Genomic DNA, 19,811 nt, shown 5'->3' on the forward strand with positions numbered 1-19,811 from the left:
ATCTTCTACGGGTTTGGGATTCTGACTGTGTGTGGCGATAAACCTAAAGTAATCGATAGAATAGAATAGACTTCGTGACTTAAGCTTTGGTGTCTCTTCCACTCTATACAGAAAGATATTCATACAGCTCCACAGGTGCCACTATCTACTGGAACTCCGAGACAAAACTCTAATCGATCCTCGTCCGAAGTGTAACTCCGAACAGCATGCTCCGAGGAACCGCGGTATCTCCGCGTCATAATGACAGTATCTCATTGGCTCGTATCTCTTATATATGGCTACCTTCCAATTCATCACAAATTCATGTATCCAGAGTACGTCTCTTCTTGATACTTAGACGCCAGCTTTTCCTAATCTAACAAAGTAAAGAAACAGCCGAAGAGCATTGAAAACCGAGTCAGTAGCCCAAACTTGTCAATCCGGGGCAAAGTCTAACAGCACCCAGGTCATATTTCCACAGCAGTCGCAAACATCCAGAAAGTAAATTGGCGAACCAAAGCGCCAAGTGAACTCTACTGATCCCCAACGACATTTCCGCGTCCAGTCACCTTGCCGCCTATTTTCTGGCCCCCTAACAATAGTACAACAGTCGACCGTCAATGCCTCCCCGGTTCATACCCGAAGGAGGCTCTGCGCCTAATGTCCCTCGCGATGCTAAACAGACCTACGACACTCTAAAAAGCGGTGGAGTCGTCATCGTCCCAACCGATGTCGGCTACGCACTCTTGACGAGTACGCAGGCCGGAGTCCAGCGGATATTCTCAGCCAAAGATCGTCGAGAGGGCCACAACATCGGCATCATCGGGACATACAAACAGCACCGAGAGATCCACGTCCTCTCGGAGGCCAAGTTTGAGATGACCCGAGTCCTGACAGAAGATATGGCGATGATTGTCGGGATCATTGCCAAGTATGATACCGAAAATCTTCACCCGCGTTTGGCGGCTCTCGATCCGGCGACACTATCGCAAGTCACAAAGGGCGATACGGTCAGCATCGCAGTTCCTGAAGGCCCATTTTTGCGAGAGCTAGGCCGTCTTTGTGATGAAGACCCGCTGGGTATGTTGACGTTTGGGACTTCTGCCAATTTGACAGGCCAAGGACAGCGGTTTCGGGTTGAGGATATTGAGCCCAAGGTGATCGAGGCGGTAGACTTAGTAGTAGATTATGGTCTACAGAAGTGGCAAGCGTACAAGCGCGGTGGTGTGAACTTCGATGCGGAGAACATGAAGGTGCTACGGAAAGGAGCCGGATATGAAGTGTTTCGTGACCGGATGCTGAGATGGTTCCCTCATTTATTGGAGGAAGTCGGTGTGAGCATGGAGGAGGATCCAGAGTATCAAACTAGCGAGCCGGGATCTTGAGACTATCAGAGTGATCCTAGAACAGTATTGCATAACCGGTGCAGTCAAGGAGAGTCGTTGTCCCGAGTGTATAGTAATGACTCGTCATACACATCGAGTAGCAGAACAGGACGAACAAATTTTGAAATAGAGGTGACACTTTTATCCGCATGAAGTAATCAGACAGGAAGAAGGATATGTATTCTGCAAGTCTCTGATCTTTGTCGGGGTGATTTGTCTTTTGTTATGTAGAAGCGCCGGCACCTCTGGAGGCGAAGAGTTAGCACCTACCTATCTAATACCCATCGTTTTGTCGTCTCTGTTATCCTTACAGGCGAGTGGACAGGTATTGAAGTTAATTATACAATTTATCACAGGAGATATGTCTCGATTACCCACCATGAATATGGGCACAAACACTATATAACATCATGCCAAACTCGTCAACTGATTCAACCCAGCGTTCGATTCTTCTCTTCCGCCCGGGCTCCTCCTTCTCCGGGGATGCCCATAATTCATTTATTTCCAAGCTCCCATCTTGCCAATCCAATAGGTACCTATCATACTCCTTATTCCAGGTTTGTCGATCAGTCGCTTCCCATAGTGTCTTATTACCCGGTGCATAAACGCCACTCAGCTCCTCTGCGACAAAGTTAGGTAGCATACGGTCCGCGTTATAGATGCTGCTAAAGAGATAAAGGGTAAATATGGCACGGCGTTTCGTGGCTGCGACAATCCAGGATTCCCATGTCGGTCTAACCCGTGCTAACTCAGCGGCACAGAAGAGGCCGTTTCGGGCAGTATGAGATGCCATATCCAAGAGGGTTACCATGGTTGTATCTGAGAAACCACCTTGAGGGCCAAAGTACATCAAGATTGAGTAGATGAGGTAGGCTTGGAAGCTAGATAACAGCTCGTAGTCATTTTGATTCGGACTCTTTATTTCCGTTTATCATTAGTATCCCATAACTTGAGCAGCAGAGGAGGGCATGCATACCTCACTGGCGAGCCGTTCCATCTCCCGCGCGACTGTATTCATGACTATCTCCTCGCTCCCTGGGACTGCCTGTTCCCACATACGTACTAGACTGTAACAGTTCGCCAGTGCTCGAGGCGTCTCATTCTCCCTAACCTGGGCATGGTGAATAATGGGAGGGGGTCGTTTGTCTCTCAGCATATGTCGCGGATATGTTCTTAAGATCCGCGCAATGAACTGCAGGGTATAAGGATGGCAGATTTTCGGAATTTCACTTCGTCCGTGTGAAGGCAGGAAAAAGGGCCTAAGCCACCGGTCGCGAATATCCTCTGCGATGGAGCTGGGGGTCAAATCGATTGATTCGAAGTCAATGTCTTTTTCTTTCGACAATGCCTCGACGGGAAGCTCCTGAACCTGATGGTTTGGCGGACCCCATATGGTAGTTCTGGCAGCAGGACTCGGAGTGTAAGATAGAGATGGTGGCGTCTGTAACACTCCGGAGCTGACGTCTGGGACTAGAGGCGAAGGTATACTTTGGCTCCCTAGTGAATCGGCTACTCCACTATGTCCTTCTTGTGGGCGAGAAGAATGTCGCTGCTCCGAGGCTAAAGTCGTTGTACCATAATCGCAGTTTCGGCCAGTCAACCTACATCGAGAGCATGCGGGTCGATCTAGAGTGCACCGAACCTTGGACTTGATGCAGTTACTACATGCTTTTCTGCGTGGAGGACGACTCTGGCTTTTAGCCATCTCTGATCTTCTTTGATTAGCAATGAAGGATCTGCAAAGCAGGGGGTATATGAAATGAGATGTAGAAATCAGTCAGTAGAGAGTAATTCGATGATCACGTTCTCCGATCGCAGCCTCCGATGATTAGTAAAGATAAAGACATCTTGGTTTACGTAATCGGACAACGAACCGCCGGACAACGAGCCGCCGGCGGACTCTTACCTCTCAAACCTTCAAAACACGCAATATTCGATCTTACTTATAACATTCAATATTGCGGCTGTTCATTTGTATAGAGAGCCGTTCTTCAAAGGAACGGCTAGCACTTGTCTATAAGACCTCTAATTAGGATTGATATCCCTCTAAGCGGGCATCCCGCTGCAGTAATTGTAATAGTAGATTTATGTGTCCAGATAGAGTCAACGCCTCGATTTATCTTAAATATACATCTATATAGTATTATATATTGGATTGCTCCAAATTGAATGAATGTTGTATTTCCATAGACGGAACTGTCAACCAACGACGGCTCGTTGTCGCGGCGGTTCGTTGTCCGAGTCCGATTAAAGATAACGGACAACGAACCGGCGCGACAACGAGCCGTCGCTCTTTATAACAATTGATTCATTATAAGGCAATTCAACACTATACGGAGAAATATAAATAAATAAATCAGATATTGTATCTACCTAAATATCTAAGATGATTAGCCTTTGTTTTATTGCAAGTCCAGCAACATAATACGTATTAGTGAAAGTTGCCGGCGGCTCGTTGTCACGCCGGTTCGTTGTCCGATTACATTATTATGTAACCAAGTTCGGATCCAGCCTCGGAACCCCGAGGAATGAACGGAATTCCGAACAGACTTATTCTATCAAAGTCTATGGACGATCAAGCGAATGGCCTATATAGAGAATGCAGAGCTTGTGTTTATATATCTACATAAATTCCTGCAAGTTAACTGTTCGCAAATAGTTCACACCTTGATTTGCAGTATAGTATACATTGATTGCCACCTAAGTATCGTGTCCTCAGTATGGATGTCTTATTGCGAGAAAGTACATTTGGCCGAATTGTCAATTACCTCTCCAATGATAGACTTTTTCCGGCACCAGATCACGCAAAATCGAAAAGCGAAGTGACAACAAGCGAGAGTCCATCGCCTACTTCTTCGGATACTTGTGATTTTATTCTTGTGGATTTTAGCGGGCCCGATGATCCCGAAATCCCCAGGAATTGGCCAATGCTGGCAAAGACTGTTGTCATGATTGATGTGATGTTATTGAACTTCAGTTTCTACGCGGCATCAGCAATTTTCACGCCGAGTATGCCTCTAATTGAGAAGGACTTTGGTGCGACAACTGCCGAGGGAACGTTAGGACTCTCCCTGTTCGTTATAGCATATGGCATTGGGCCTCTAATTGTACGCCATTAACCGATCATATGTTATTGTCCTGCTTCTCTGCTAATCTGGAATGGTATTTAGCTTTCTCCTCTGTCGAACTTGCCCTCCATTGGACGTACTCCGGTATATGTTATGGGCTCCCTTGCATTCTGTCTGTTCAATATCGGGACTGCTCTCGCGAAGAATCTGCAAACTATTCTAGTTCTGCGCTTTTTTGGAGGCCTAGTTGGGAGCGCGCCTATTAGTGTGGGGGGTGCTACACTAATGGAGGTCTTTAAGCCTAACCAGTGCCCGTATGCAATTGCCCTGTACGCGGTCAGTGGTGTCTGTGGGCCTATTTTGGGACCGGTATGCACTTTTTCTTGGAGCTACTTAGTGCATCTGAGCTAATTTATTGACCATAGATCCTTGGAACTCTAGTAATGTGAGACATATATCCTCCAACCCGAAAATATCAACGCTAATGAACAATATAGACAGCGTTGGCAAACCTGGAGCGCCACTCTATGGCTTCTCTCAGGCGTTACAGCTCTCACGACGGTGTTCATATTCTTCTTATTGCCCGAGACGTTGAACACCAACATCCTCTTGCGCCGCGCACAGAGACTACGCTCCCAGACGAATGACCCTGCATATCAAAGCCAAGCGGAATTAGATACACCAGGGGCAAACCTTGCTACGCGCATCGTTAGACAAACAGTGGATGACTTCAAACTCTCTTGCACGGACCCGGTGATCCTGTTTGTGAATATGCATACGATGCTCATCTACGGCATACTGTACCTATGGTTTGAATTTTTCCCATTCGGTGAGTTACTTCGATCAATGGTTGTGTTTGCCATCGACTTACTCACTGTTATAGTATTCGATGGAATCTACCATTTCACTGCCATTCAACAAGCCCGTAAGTTTCTCCTCAAAGCCTCCCTAATTACCCTAACTTGATTTCTAGTCGCATTCTTCGGTATTCTCGTGGGTGCCGTCGTGTCCGTCCTTGTATACGTGCTATGGTTATATTTTTCCTACCAGCCACGTGTCGCAGATCCGAATACTATCGTGGAGCCTGAAGCTCGCCTAGTCCCCGGTCAGATCGGAGCAATCTGCATACCTATTTGCCTTTTCATATTCGCATGGACGTCGAGAGAGAGGTGAGCGCATCAGTGCCGTTCTATGTGTGTAAACCAATACTAATGCCAAGTATATAGCGTACATTGGATCGTTCCTATCATTGGAACTGCTTTCTTCGCACCTGGCTTTTATCTCACATTCCAATCTATCCTCAATTACCTTGGAGAGTCCTATCCAAGATATATAGCAAGTGTATTCGCTGGAAATACTTTCTTCCGGAGCTCTTTCGGCGGTGCATTGCCTTTGGCTGCTCCACGGATGTTGAAGTCGCTTGGTATTGGATGGTCGTCGAGCACGTTAGGCTTTATATCTGTTGCGATGCTCCCTTTACCTTTTATATTGCAGCGGGTAAGACACTTGTTTAGCGCCTCAAATTTTGGGATATTAGCTAATTGATCGATAGTATGGAAAGCGTCTACGTTCCTGGAGCAAGTACGCCAACTAGTTATTCTAGGAGAACGAAATCTTCTACTGGCTGCTACAGGGCGGGCAGAGTGAGTTTTGGCCTGGCCCGTGGGCCCGATCGCAATGCCAATATTGAAACAACCCCTGGTCAAATAGCTCTGCTATGCTCTAATGCGTGGTACAGGATAGATCGCGGCCCGCAGCCTGCGTATGGCGGCATGGCTCGGCCAAGCGGCTTGACAGTAACATGATCTCTGCATTTCGATTTCTCTGGTTGTTCTATCTACTTTAATCGTATACTGTTGTAATATAAATGCTGGGTTTTGTGTTCTAGACAGTTGATTTATGTGTTGCAAGTTGATACATCGATACAATCGCACAAATGCAAGGCCATATGTACTCTTTGCTTTCCAGGATCGCTACCTCAAGATGAACCGGCATTCTAGTACTGGCTGATGTCTACAGGCTATATCAACCTAAGTCAATAGCAAACAAGTACATACGACCACAGGGTGTGGAAAACGCGGCTTCCCGTCCGCTTAGCTGTACTTTAAGCCACCTATTGAACGCGGCCGAGTGAAATATAAGCCATTTCTCAGTCACTGCTTTATGGGTGAGCAACACTAAGACAAAGAATAAGTGTGCATCATTTAAGTAATATTATCAAGAACATAGGTAAGCCGGATAAGCAGGGTAAGCAAATAAATAAATAATTAAATAACCAAGCAGGTCAGCCAGGCAACTAAGCAAGAAAACTTTTAAAGTCAAATAAGGTATTTAGCCTGAATTGCATCTTTTTTTTTTCCTGTTTAATATAGTTATACTCAGTGAACGACTTCAAAAGTAATCCTATATCAGAAATCAGCATGTTACATGATAAAAACTCAGGCCTCTCCAAGGAGAGGCGGAGGAAGGTTAAGAAGCTCTGAAAGGCCAGTGAAATATATAGTTTTATTATCAAATAACCAAAAAATTACAAAATAAAAAGAGGATCTGTTATATCATAAAAAGAAAAAGAGATCTCTGGCTACTGATGAAAGATACAATAGCTTGAGCATCAAGATCGTCTATCGCCACACCTAGTTGTAGAATTTCTCGCTGTTCGTGTACCAAGTGGGAAAAGTAAGTGTATATATGTCTTCGTAGGGCACCTGCTTTCCGCGAAAACCCCCAGGCCAAGTCTTTCTGGTCGCGAACGTATTCAGCTGGTGGATATACGCAGGAACGAAAATAATCCCAAGATTCAGTACCTGTAAAATAATTAAACAAATTCCATATAATCAACCGGTTCGTTTACAAGGATCTATAAGCCCAGGAGCGTAGTAAGTCATGACTTTCACACACTTAACAATATTCGACCTAGATATTTGCTCTAATCAGTTAAACCCGGCGATCGAGAAGTCCACGCGCAAATCTATGGAACAAAACCAGCACACAAAGAGTCCTAAACCTTCTACTGACAAAGGGGAGGCTTTTCAGGGAATCTTGTGTGGTCAAGTAGACTATAATGATACTCAAAAGCTCATTGGGGAATGTTTCAAGCGAATCCATTTGTGAGGTGAGATGTTGTAACGAATACAAGGAAGAGAGTCAAAAATTCGTTTACCAATATGGATGGATATTATTTCCTTTGGAGCACATAGAATCAAGCTTCTAGGGTAGACAGTGGATAAATTTACTTTTGTGTATCGAGAGGTACGAATCAAGGTGCTTACCTTCGTGGATGCGACTCCTATTTAGGCTCGCAGTTATGCAGCGAAATAATCACCGCAACGATCCTCTCTCGCGACCCGCAGCGGCTCACGACTGACGACCGGCTCGAACTAGTACATTATGCCATCTTTGATTGAATCCGAGAATAGAAGGAGAAAAAAGGGGTTTATGAGATTTAACACTTGATTTCGTGGTTAAAACTTTTATATATATATATATTCACTTTTTGCCATCTTACCTTTTTCTCTCACCACTTCCGGGTATAACAATAGGGACCCCCTTTTATCAATCATGCAAGAGCCATCGTTGCTTAAAATTCTTCAATTCTAGTATCCTAGTATTCTATTAGCACAATCGATGGGCGCTGACCACGCAAAAATTTCGAAGATTCAGTCTGTGAAGGATTTGATTGACGTCCGAACAACGGTATTCTTACAAAAAACTCTCTCTCCCGGGATGCCAAGAGTCTGGACTTCTTGATCATATGAGCCATGCACTGCCTAGAGTCAAGAAACCTAGAGCTGAAAATAACATTCTTGTTCCATTAGAGGTTCTTGGCATGTCTCAAGAAGTATGTCTACGGCTGAACCCAAATCGTCCAGTATCTTCATCTTGTTAAGGGCATATATCTGCTCGGAATTGACAGGATAAGAGGGAAACAAACTTCCAACTACAGGGGACAGCGATTAGACTCTCTTGCCCTGGAGTCATTCCTGAGAAACATCTATGTGAAATTGGGATGAACTGGACGGGCTGTCACAGTTAGCACTCAAGCAGAAGCTGAAGAAAGCGAATAAGCAGGCTAGATGGTGGTTGCTTATTGCTTTAAGGCTTTTATTTGTGGTCCTCCTCATTGGATCCAGGCTCTTTGAGCGTCAGATATGAGACAGCTTTACTCATAGTCTATTTTTTTTTTTTAATTTCGTCGGCTGACAAAATAAGCAACAATCCTCGTGTTAGCTAGAAACAGCTCGCTGCACTTGCAACGAAGATATGCTCCGATTTCCCTCCAATTATTGGTATATATTCTTATCTGGATTCTACTCTCAAAGAAATCCTTAATCAGGAGAGAGTAGCTCGACTCACCGGTTTTCAGATGTATATTGAGCAAGTTGATGCGCAGTTGAGCGGCCCCCAGACAGCTATTTTCTGGCAGGACAATATCACAACCTACTCTGACCCGTCTATCAATGTCCAAAAACCACACGTCGACAATGATTTCGAAGGGCTCATCAATATTGAATGATTACAAGATCTGCGAAGAACATTGAGGTCCTAATGACAAGATAATGTTCAAATCTCAATGTCTTTTACTCCTTTACCATACTCAGCACCCGGATCCTCGTTCCCTGACTATCCCGTGGGGGATACGCCACGAAGCAGTCCCAATCTGGACTCACATCTCTCGCAGTGGTTTCGAAGAGTTCCATGTCGAATCTGCGGATCAGGATCGCCAGGCTGAGGTTTACCTGGCAGTAGGCAAGGCTGAGGGGGCGGGGGATCGGGGTCAGCAATTGTGCCCACACCAAGAACGAGAAACAGAAGGGGAATCGGCCAACATACTTAATTCCAGAGCATTGCCGCCCGCCTCGCATAAAGGAGGTCATGTGTTTATCCAAACGGAAGCCGGCTTCGCGAGCCTTAAGCCAGCGCTCTGGTTGGAAGGCTAGGCCATCGGGAAACAGCTGGGGGTTGGTATGAACGAACCAGCTGATCATGCTGACCGGGGTCTATGAAAGATAGGAGGTCAGTGTCGAAGGCCTCCCCCCGAAAGGTTGGAGGGTCGATGGAACTCACGCCCGCTGGGATTGTCCAGTCTTGGTAGTGGAGGTCCTCGTGGGGTGCGATTCTGGGGCTTCGAGTCGTGATGCCAAGCTGAAGGCGAATGCCCTCTTGCACACATCCGGACTGACGGAACCAGATGGTAATCGTATCAGTTTTTGCTGAGAACACGCACCAAGATCTGTTCGGGAATATGATGAACGTACCATGTAGGGAAGTGATTCCAGGGCTTGCCACGAGACCGGGGTGGTCGGCTCCGGCATCACGGTCTTCAGTTCCTCGCGCAGCCTCCGCAACTTGGCCTTGTCATTGAGGAGGTGGAAGAGACACAGTTCCAACGTCTTGGCGGAGGTCTCACTCCCAGCATGGAGCAGGTTTTGGGCCTCACTGTTGAGTCTCCAGGCCTCTTTCTCGTGCGGGGGGAGGTCACTCTCCAGAATGGCGGCGAAGATGGTCCTCGGAGGAAGGATCCCAGCCTGGTATTGCTGGCACACCAACTTGGTCTGCTGGTCGATCCGTCTCTGCCACCGCATCAAAAGCCCCAGGCTGGGTCGCAGGAAGGTGACCAGGCCGGCGGGGAAGAGCTGGACCAGGTCATGCACCCAGGGGAAATGTCGCAGGAAAGCCGCTTCCTCGTTGGCAGCCGTGATCGTGGTCTTCCATTCCGTTCCCAGAACATCATCGTCGAGACAGGTGTAACTCTCACCGTAGGCGTACTCTGAGATGATCTCCACGGTCAAGCCCATGGCTGCACTGGGGACGTTCACGACCTTCTTGCGCTCGATGCAGCTTTCAAGATACGCGCAGAGCCGATCGATTTTTTCTCGGATTAGAGGTTCGATCCCGCGGATGGATTTCTTGGAAAGAAAGGGGAGCAGGGCTGATGCTCGACGGTGATGTAGTTCATGCTGGGTCGTCGAGAAGACCGACCCCGGGGCTGCGTCGAGCTTCACATACTCTTCATCCTTGTCGCGACGCTTCCAGGACGGGGCATAAATCTCGTCATAGTATTGAGGGTCATTGATGTGGATCTCGCGCGGCGTGATACGGACAATGGGACCTGATGAGCTAACCGAGGTCAATTTCTCCCAATTCCCCTTCATCATTGACGCTTACGTGAGGGTTTGAATAGGGTTATTCCGAACCATAGACCGCATGCATCCGCTCGATTTCCCAGAGAAACTTCCCCCCCTTGACCAGGTCATAGTAACACTCGTACCAACTGCTCAGGGCAGCGAGTTTCGGTCCAGGGAATCGGGCTAGTGGATGGAAGACAAGTCGGTACACCGCGAGTCCGGCCAGATACAATATCAGTACTACAAGAATGGCCAACAAAAGGCCTCCGTTCAGGAGAAGCGCCATCCTTGGGTGGATGATAGTGCTGAACGAGTGAAAGAGTACCCTTGGTGATTGATGTCTGCTGTCTGGAAGAAGTTTTTTTTTTTTTTTTTTTTTTTTTTTTTTTTTTTTTTTTTTTTCCCACTGGGAAGGTCACTGGGAAGGTCATATGAGCATTGTTACCTACAAATAACGATCGAGTTTTGTGATATGGAAAGGGGAGCAGATGGAATGAATAAATGAATGAATGCATGCGTGCGCCCTTGCATGCACCCTTGCACGCCCCACCCACTCCTTGAACTTCGTCCTAATTGATACTACTGGAATCATCGTCTCAGGAAGTCTGGGCCTGGATCGCCGTCTCGTGGTCTGAGCGTGTGCTAAATGGTTTAAATCATTCTGCCCTACCGCACATACAAGCGATCTCTCCAGTTAGCAATACCCACCCAAGTTCCATCATGTCCTCCTTACCAGCTCTGGCGAGGACTCTTCAGGCGAACATCGATGTGCTGGCGCAAGAGCTCGAGAAGGTCAATCTTGGCAGGTATACCTTCGAAGACGAAGATGGGCCGCTCGAATTACCTCTTTTAAGTCCAGATGGATGCCATGCAAAGGCAACGGTGATTGAGGCGGCCGAGAAGATTCTCCGCCTGGCCCGCGGACCATTGGGGCATCTACAAACCTATGCAGCCACAGTAAGCCCTCCTTGACGAATGAATTGTTTGAAGGAATTCATTCATGTGCCCCCAGACTAAAGCCCGGAATACTTAGGGCCTGGAAGTGGGGACCATTGAGGCCCTGATTAAGCTCCAAATTCCCTCGATGATCCCTTTGGGGACATCCAAGTCGTATGGCGAGTTGGCGTCCGAGGCGAACGTATCCGTGCAGTTACTTTCACGGATGATTGCTCTGGCGTCGACATGTGGCTTTCTTTCGGTCGATCCCAATGGTAACGTGAGACATAATTCCATGTCCTCAATCTTTGTCCGAGACCAGCAATCCGCTGGGGGCGCGAGCTGGACGCTGGAGATGTATTCCAGAGTCGGCCCGAAGATGTACGAGTCACTCCAACTGAACCCCAAGGGCGACGATCCCGCCGCCTGCGCAGTGGGTCTGGCATATCGAGAACTCGAGGACAAAGTGGACAAAGGTCGCTTGAAGACACTGTGGGACATCCACGCGCAAAACCCGACGCTGGACCGCCAGTTCCATGACCTCATGGCGGCCAGCTGCGCCTCCCCTATGGAGTCGGTCGACCACGTAGTGAATGGATTTGACTGGAATTGTATCAATTCGCTTGTCGATGTAAGTGACTAACTTTCCTCTATCTGAACCAATACGATCTCTGATATCATGGATAGGTTGGCGGCTCGATCGGACATACCTGTCTCGCTCTCACGGCTCGGTACCCCCATCTGCAATGCATTGTCCAGGACCTCGAAACCGCCATTAGCGAGACCTCCCCGACCGCGAATGTAAGTTTCATGGCGCACGATTTCTTCGAGCCCCAGACCGTCACCGCCGATGCTTACTTGTACCGCTTCATCTTGCATGACTGGTCCGACGAAGACTGTAAGCGGATCTTGTCTGCCGCAGTGGCGGGCTTACCCAGGGGATCGCGTTTGATCATCATGGACATGGTGCTTCCAAAGAAAGACACCCTGCCCTGGTTAATGGACAAGTATATTCGGACGCTCGATATTGCCATGTATGCCCTTCTCGCAGGCAAGGAGCGGTCATTGGAGGAATTTCAGTCCTTGGTGGCGGCGGTGGCGCCGGAGCTGCAGTTCGAGAGCAGCCATTGCCCTGTGGGTAGTGCTTTGAGCATTTTAGTTTGGAAACACTAAGACGGTCGTAGAAAGGGGGTCATGCCTCGATGTTACATTCCATTCATTAATCACTTAGTCCAAGTAATCAAACACTCTGCGGCTTGAGCACTAGACGATCGTTCGGTAGCAACCCAAAACGAGCATTCCTCGACCCCATGTTTCTCCACATATCCTCTCTCCCTGGTGCCAGACATGTCAGTAGGTGAAGCAATGTACAAGAACGATAGGGAAGAGACGGCCCGGAACCCTCAAAAGAATGATAGCACAGATGCTCGAGGGAATATGACGCGTCTGGGAACAAACCCCTCAAAAGCCACAAAACGCCTTCTTATCAAGGGTTGTAAGCCCACCTCCTCTGGTTGCTGGAACGAGTGGTCTAGGCCCGGATGACACACCGCTCATATGACATGACAACTTGGAAGTATTCCAGACCTGACTCGCAGCGCCTCGCAGCCTGCACAACGCCTTGCATGAACGCGTGCTTCTGGGGTTTGTGACAAAGGTATGTCTCAGAAGGGGGCCTGGGGGGCAATGCTTGCTTGCATTTTAGGGACAACCGGATCTTCATTGATGCGGTCTGCGAAGGCCGAGATGGCCTTTATATCCCTCCTCAAGGATAGCGGCGGCTCTACTGCCCAAATCAAGAACTCTTCCCCTCAACCTATTTCCTGAATTACTGATTGATCGTGTCCCAGCTTCACCCATCATGTATCAGCCTACCATCATTGACATTCGCGCCGTCAAGGTGGAAGACTCTATCTATCAGGCAGTGATGGATGGAATCCAGAAAGACCCACGCACCCTCCCGATCCTCATCTTATACGGCACGGAGGGATTGCAACATTGGGACCGTCACTCCCATGCACCCGAATATTATCCCCGTCATGAGGAGCTTCATATCCTTCGCGAGCAGGCCCATAAGATGGCCGACTCAATTGCCGACAATAGCGCCATTGTGGACTTGGGGAGTGGGTAAGAAAGCTCATTTTACTTTGCCGTTTGCCATCATTGTGGTTAACTTTCGCGCAGGAGTTTGGACAAGCTCAATATTCTTTTGGATGCTTTAGAAGAACAGAAGAAGAACGTGACCTACTATGCACTCGATCTGAGCCGTGCGGAGTTGGAGTCGACGCTGCGCACGCTGCCGACGGAGCGCTGGCAGCACGTCCAATGTGCTGCTCTCCACGGCACATTCGAGGATGGACTGGCCTGGATCAAGAAAGATGCCAAAGAAACTGGTCGGCCGCACTGCGCCCTCTTTCTCGGCTCAACCATCGGCAACTTCTCGCGCGATAATGCGGCCAACTTCCTCCGCAGCATGGCGGAGGCCACCTGTACGACTGATGATCAGAGTTCGGTCCTGGTCAGTATTGACTCCTGTAAGCTTCCAACCAAGGTTCTGCGAGCGTACACTTCGGATGGGGTGGTCCCCTTTGCTCTGGCGGGTCTACAATATGCTAGCACCATTATTCAAGATGCCAACAGCGATGCCAAAGGCCATGTGACGGAGGTCTTTCAATCCGAGGATTGGTACTATCTCAGTGAATATAATCCGGTGATGGGGCGGCACGAAGCCTCCTACACCCCTCGGGACCGTGATATCCAGCTGGGCGCCCCATTGGACCACATCACCGTGAGGAAAGGCGAAAAGATCCGGTTCGCATACAGTCACAAGTATAACTCTTCCGAGCGCGAGGAACTCTTCGACAAGGCCGGAGTCCTCCCAGTCCAAGTTTGGGCTGATCCGACCTGTGACCTGGGTAAGACCTCCCCTTTCCCTCCATCAGATATGTGGCATGAACTGATCTTTGTTGATGCGTTGGTTGTAAAGCCTTTTATCAGCTCAAGCTTGCACAGAAGGCGTAAATTCGAGCTCTTTGTATGGTTAGAAAGTTGACGTAGGCACAATCGACTGTTCGCCAGTACGCCACTTTACTGGGACAGTTTGCGTCACTGTCGCGAGAAATTTAGTTATTAGTTATTAGAATATATGGATTGTTTCTAGGATTGACTCACAAAAATGCCACGTATCAGTATACGCGGATCAATTGAGCATACTCGGAGTTGTCGTTAATGGGATTAATATGGATCCCTGACATCAAAATAACTAAGCTTACCGACTTATAGACTCTTGCTTCCCAGCCTACACAGTTCGGGCCACGGGGAAGCCATGTTGGTGGTGATGCACAGGACCTATGCGCTTCAATGAAGAAAGCATGAGACATGCGTCAGAAATTCTGATCCCCCTTGCATCGCTGCATGACGAGGAGAGTCTCGGGAGGCAACCTTCCCCCTCCCCTCCCCCCTTTTGTGGCCTTTTAATAGGCGAAAAGTACAAAAAGGAGTAATTGATCCAGCCCGCTACCACCTTCTGGCCGTTTGACTGACAATGTGGACATTATTCTTCTCTTTCTCCGTGGTAGCCGGTCCGGTGCTGGCGGCCTTGGTGCTCCTGTTCCATTACCGGCGGAATGACCCTTTGCGAGGAGTCCCTGGACCGTTTTGGGCCTCAGTCTCGAGACTTTGGCTTCTACGCCAAGTGTACAGCCGGGAGCTTCATTGGAGGGATATCCAGGCGCACGAAAGATATGGCCCCATCTATCGTGCAGCCCCAAACTACGTGGTGGTCAATGATCCGGCCTATATCCATGAAGTCCACAAATGGAATCGATCCGACTGGTTTATCACCTTAGACCCTCAGATTGGTTTCCAGAGTGTTGGGACTGCCCGAACTATGCATCAACATAACGCCCAACGCAGAAGAATTGCACAGGCGGTTTGTCTCCTCATGCTGGCCTGCAATTCGGAATCGTGTCTAACCCTAAACCTGTGGATGTCAGTATAATCCCGATGCAATGCATGAGCTGGAACCGTTCCTGGACAAATCGATTCAAGAGTTTATTCTCGCATTGGAGACCCGCTTCGCCTCGACCGGGAAAGTGTGCGATTTGTCGGATTACATTCATTTTTGTAAGCAGTCCAATGAGTCCAATCCATCATTTATTTACCTAGTTTTTGTGTTGCTGACCTCCAACCGGGACTGTCGGGCATTCCAGTTGCTTTTGACGCAATCATGGATCTTGCTTTCAGCAACCGCGTCGGATTCATTCAACAGGGGAAAGATGTCAATTCAATTATCGGCTCTCTTACAGAGCTCTTCAATGTGACCCGAATCATGACGACTTTTCCGGAGCTCCAAAAATTCATCAACCATCCTTGGGCCAACCCGCTTCTCGGTACCAAGCCCACGGATGATTGGGGTCCTGGCATGATCAGAGGGGTATGTATGATTTGTCTCCAGTTTGTTGAGCGCGTCTCTGTTTACAGCAGCACTAAATAATTTGCTGCGGGCTTGTTAGATGGCAATCAACGAGGTGCGGCGAAGAGTCCGGGAAGGAAACCCTTCTGGGGTCAAAGATCTGCTGCATCGGTTCCTTCAGTATCGCGATGAGAAGGGCCAGGGGATTCCACAGCGTGAATTGGAAGTGGAGGCGTTCACTCCAGTGTATTTCACCTGCCCCTTCACTGCTATTGACCAACATGAAGAGTGACTTGTTCCCTAGCATTGCGGGCCCGGAATCTGTCGCCACTATTCTCCGCGTCGCAGTTGTCTATATCGTCGGCACCCCGCGGGTCTATCGAAAATTGATGGATGAGATTGAAAGCACGGAGAAGCTGGCCAATGCGGCCGTCTCGACTCCGGTCATCTCCTACCGTGAGACTAAAGCACTTCCATATCTCGGGGCCATCGTCAAAGAAATCTTTCGCATCCATCCACCGATTGGGTATGTTTTTGACACAGCACCCTGCCCATCGTTCTTGATACTGACCAGAGGGATTCCTCTAGCACACCATTTCCTCGCCTTGTCCCTCCACAGGGAGCGACTATATGTGGACATTCTCTGCCTGGAGGTACTGAAGTGGGTGGGTGTGCAAAATTTTTGATTTTCGCCAGATGCTTCGGGCATTAAAACCCGATCAGCTACTAACCGGGTCCCTAGGCTTCAGTATGTGGGCACTCGGAAGAAATAAGTCGGTCTTTGGAGACGATGTCGACCTCTTCCGCCCTGAACGGTGGCTGACCGACGCGGAAACCGTTAACGCGTACGACAAGGCGAATCTATGCTTCAGTGCCGGATTGACCACGTGCCTCGGGAAGTGAGTTTTCTCTCCTCGATGATTTGCCCACCCACCCCCGATCACCATGCAGAGGCAGATCTTTTGTGGAACTAACCGGTCGATAAACCTTTTCTAACGCCTCCATCAGACATATTGCACTGTGTGAGATCCAAAAGGTGCTCTTCGAGGTGAGTAAATGAAGCCCTTCGAGCAGAAAGGGGGAACGAGGGAATTATAGGTATACGTAGTGGGCTAATACTACAATCGCTTAGCTTTTCCGCCATTTCCATATCGATTTGGCGAACCCTTTGCGCCCGTGTGTCACGGATAATATTCTGACCTTTGTGGTGCATGATATGCCGGTTCTTCTGACTTCGAGGCATAAAAATGTGTAATTTGGTGTTGCCCCCCAGGATGACTGAGCGTCGAGGGGCCGAGCGATGGAAAACGAAGATAGACTAGAATTATATGTTGTTCCAGGAGCTGGAGTGACTTCCCCTAGAGTCATCTTCACTTCAATTACGAGTAGAAAGATTCAGGTGTGCGATTCACTGGGGATTCGCGGTCTACTACTCGATGAAATTCATGAGATCATCGCATGCTGAGGCTAATATCTTGCTACGTCCTTCCCTCGCCCGTGTGCCACAGGAGGCTCGTTCGTTGGATGGGCTCGAATTCATACCGATATCAATGGTTATTCCGAGGCAGTTTTATTGGATAGGAAGATACTCCTAATAAGTACTATCAATAGCAGCAAATCGAATATAATCTTCTTGAAAATATTATTATTTTGACTGCGACGCTACTAGACTTAGAAATAAACCAATTTTACTATATAAAATCCCCAGATCGCAACCTCTCAGCACCCTGATATCAAATAGATCCGCTTATATCTTAATAATATACTATAATAGAGTAACTATTGCCCCGGTTAAAGCTATACCCTGTATTACTGATAAAGATCAAGAAGAGTATAATATAGTAGATTATGACTGCTACGCTATATATAGAGCGGCTTAACCTGACCGTTATATCTTAACCTTCACCTGACCTAGAGTGGCTAATCTATATCGAGAGAAAGGGTATTTTCGCGTTGATAAAAGGGGCTTCTAAGCAAATTCTAAATTTGATCTATGCATCTGGTGGGTCGGCAGTCGAGTGTAGACCCCGTAGGATCAAGTATGTGAATGCTCCATAGCACGATGTTCTACCACACAAAGGAACTAAGTAGTGTCCGCCAAGTCTTCCGGATGACTATCTTAGCTAAGACACCCATTAACATTATTTATCCTCCCGTCTTGTCTCACCTTCTTCCCTTTCCCCTTACCTTTTCCCTTCCCGCCTTATATCCAAGATGACATTCGCACCGCTACCCGGATCCACTGCGGAGTTGCACAACAGACTCCAGATCGAGCAGCGCTGGGGATACACAATCTACCGCACCACATTCTCCGCGCAGGCAGACGCCGCATTCCCCGCCATCCTCCGCTACCTCGACACCTGCATCAAGAAATCGCTCTTGTCTGAGTGCGCCTCCTATAGCGAAAATTCTCCCGGAGTAGATCCCGCCATCTACCAGGGTATCCGGGACAAATACCAGTCCACCGTCATTGAAGACGCAGCGCGGTTCGCGGGGGCTTCGATGGAGACAGTCCGGGATCACTTCGAGGCCTTTGTGGAAGGACAGAACCGTCGCGGCCTCTTCAACTCGGATCGAATGTGCATTGTCATCGATGAGGAGTCCCTGCTCACGCTACTGAATGCATCGGTAGAGGGTCTGGAGGCGGAGGGGCCCAGCCACGTCCACGAAACGACGCGGTTTGTGAAGGTGCTCGAGGCGTGGCCGACAGTGGACCAGTATGATGCTTTCCCGGGATGGATGAAGTGTTCGCCTCGGGCACTGTGGGATCTCTGGAAGATGATGGGCGATGGCGAGGAGATGAGGAACTCGTGGGAGGATATGGATGAGACGGACGAGGGTGTGTATTGTGGGCCGTGAGGATAATAGTAATAGTCTATGTACATGTGAAGTTAGTATCAAACGGTGTCTAAATACAGTCAAGAATAGAATGCTTAATTGCTGAATTATCTTGGCTCCCCTCCAGCAGCATGCCCAGTTCTCTGTTCACAAACCAGTGACCGCCAAAGGATGGTGGATTCATGTCCCATTCGCTGGTTGCTTGTAGATATGATCGTCAACTGCGATTGTCAGCGTCCAAATCCCATGGAAGGTATTCACCAAGACGTCAAACTCGACATGGAATACCCCATAGCTGGTACGTTTCGAACTCCTGATGCGTCCGGCACAGACAAGATCCGAGAACCAATCTGCTCTGGTAGCAGAATAACATTCTCACTTCCGAAAAGAAAACACCGACCATCATCGGAATATTCATTGTGCCTGACAGCGACAGATGCAACAGAAACATTATCACCGTTGAAATCGATAGAAATACACCCGGTTAGACAGGGTTAAGATCGTCGACGCTTCATACGCCCACGCATATGCTGGGTGCGACTGAAGATGATGGCAGTTCAGTTGTATTGGCTACTTGCTGAAAGTAAACAGCTGAATACTTTTTCACCTGCTTCTTCGGTCTCCACAGCGGTCACGTACAAAAAAAAACCATGACAACAATCGACGCGTCAAGCTGTACCGGTAATTATGGCTGCGTGTTCTGGTCATCGTATCTCTCACCTTCCTTCATAGGCGGCAGGGGCACCTTCCCAATGACTCCCTCATCACCCTTTGCATCCATTTACTGGTATCTTTATCGAGGATCGAATCTTCGAATCTGCACCTTTTCTACTTTGACAATCAGATTGAGCTTCACGCTACATCTACTCACAAGCAAGTCAAGTAAACATATTATTTACTTCCTATCATCCAATCTCGTTTCTCACACCCATCACTTGTCGCTTCCCTTTCTCTCGCCTGCTTCTAACAGGACGACTTTTGCTCAGGTACTTTTTGCTTGCTTTCTGCGTAACGCACGATCCCACTAACGCTTTTGACTTCCGACCAGGACACGAAGATACTGTCC

General features: G+C 48.3%; 8 protein-coding genes across 8 annotated transcripts; 6 read left to right on the top strand and 2 right to left on the bottom strand.

Annotated features, from left to right (window-relative positions):
* Positions 1 to 599: 599 nt before the first annotated feature.
* Positions 600 to 1,364, top strand: ASPBRDRAFT_197875 (L-threonylcarbamoyladenylate synthase; the record flags this gene model as incomplete). The annotated part of the gene is made up of 1 exon (XM_067621145.1): positions 600 to 1,364. The coding sequence occupies one exon, from the start codon at positions 600 to 602 to the stop codon at positions 1,362 to 1,364; it is 765 nt and encodes a 254-aa protein (XP_067477426.1).
* A 322-nt stretch (positions 1,365 to 1,686) lies between these two features.
* Positions 1,687 to 3,142, bottom strand: ASPBRDRAFT_181853 (Zn(II)2Cys6 transcription factor domain-containing protein). Its single transcript, XM_067619960.1, has 2 exons — positions 2,341 to 3,142; positions 1,687 to 2,280 (listed from the first exon to the last, which is right to left on the bottom strand). Exons 1-2 carry the CDS (start codon positions 3,067 to 3,069, stop codon positions 1,735 to 1,737), a joined length of 1,275 nt encoding a protein of 424 aa, XP_067477427.1. The 5' UTR covers positions 3,070 to 3,142; the 3' UTR covers positions 1,687 to 1,734.
* Positions 3,143 to 4,084: 942 nt separating this feature from the next.
* On the top strand, positions 4,085 to 6,026 carry ASPBRDRAFT_197877 (MFS transporter; the record flags this gene model as incomplete). The annotated part of the gene is made up of 8 exons (XM_067621146.1): positions 4,085 to 4,471; positions 4,535 to 4,801; positions 4,858 to 4,877; positions 4,930 to 5,261; positions 5,316 to 5,357; positions 5,406 to 5,601; positions 5,659 to 5,929; positions 5,985 to 6,026. 8 exons carry the CDS (start codon positions 4,085 to 4,087, stop codon positions 6,024 to 6,026), a joined length of 1,557 nt encoding a protein of 518 aa, XP_067477428.1.
* A 2,581-nt stretch (positions 6,027 to 8,607) lies between these two features.
* Positions 8,608 to 10,709, bottom strand: ASPBRDRAFT_45476 (cytochrome P450). Its single transcript, XM_067625415.1, has 5 exons — positions 10,627 to 10,709; positions 9,688 to 10,541; positions 9,497 to 9,607; positions 9,263 to 9,429; positions 8,608 to 9,184 (listed from the first exon to the last, which is right to left on the bottom strand). Exons 1-5 carry the CDS (start codon positions 10,640 to 10,642, stop codon positions 9,010 to 9,012), a joined length of 1,323 nt encoding a protein of 440 aa, XP_067477429.1. The 5' UTR covers positions 10,643 to 10,709; the 3' UTR covers positions 8,608 to 9,009.
* Positions 10,710 to 10,933: 224 nt separating this feature from the next.
* ASPBRDRAFT_156798 (uncharacterized protein) lies at positions 10,934 to 12,873 on the top strand. Its single transcript, XM_067619410.1, has 3 exons — positions 10,934 to 11,514; positions 11,591 to 12,124; positions 12,181 to 12,873. The coding sequence occupies exons 1-3, from the start codon at positions 11,278 to 11,280 to the stop codon at positions 12,664 to 12,666; spliced, it is 1,257 nt and encodes a 418-aa protein (XP_067477430.1). The 5' UTR covers positions 10,934 to 11,277; the 3' UTR covers positions 12,667 to 12,873.
* A 481-nt stretch (positions 12,874 to 13,354) lies between these two features.
* Positions 13,355 to 14,545, top strand: fgaMT (4-dimethylallyltryptophan methyltransferase easF; the record flags this gene model as incomplete). Its single annotated transcript, XM_067622975.1, has 2 exons — positions 13,355 to 13,620; positions 13,678 to 14,545. 2 exons carry the CDS (start codon positions 13,355 to 13,357, stop codon positions 14,543 to 14,545), a joined length of 1,134 nt encoding a protein of 377 aa, XP_067477431.1.
* A 466-nt stretch (positions 14,546 to 15,011) lies between these two features.
* On the top strand, positions 15,012 to 17,538 carry ASPBRDRAFT_45480 (cytochrome P450). The gene is made up of 9 exons (XM_067625416.1): positions 15,012 to 15,424; positions 15,489 to 15,618; positions 15,705 to 15,928; positions 16,008 to 16,153; positions 16,212 to 16,433; positions 16,496 to 16,572; positions 16,650 to 16,806; positions 16,916 to 16,955; positions 17,040 to 17,538. Exons 1-9 carry the CDS (start codon positions 15,038 to 15,040, stop codon positions 17,160 to 17,162), a joined length of 1,506 nt encoding a protein of 501 aa, XP_067477432.1. The 5' UTR covers positions 15,012 to 15,037; the 3' UTR covers positions 17,163 to 17,538.
* Positions 17,539 to 18,109: 571 nt separating this feature from the next.
* Positions 18,110 to 18,847, top strand: ASPBRDRAFT_45481 (uncharacterized protein). The gene has a single exon (XM_067625417.1). It carries the CDS (start codon positions 18,122 to 18,124, stop codon positions 18,764 to 18,766), a length of 645 nt encoding a protein of 214 aa, XP_067477433.1. The 5' UTR covers positions 18,110 to 18,121; the 3' UTR covers positions 18,767 to 18,847.
* The last annotated feature ends 964 nt before the right edge of the window (positions 18,848 to 19,811 follow it).

The sequence above is a fragment of the Aspergillus brasiliensis genome (assembly GCF_001889945.1).
Source record: "Aspergillus brasiliensis CBS 101740 unplaced genomic scaffold ASPBRscaffold_9, whole genome shotgun sequence".
NCBI lineage: Eukaryota > Fungi > Ascomycota > Eurotiomycetes > Eurotiales > Aspergillaceae > Aspergillus > Aspergillus brasiliensis.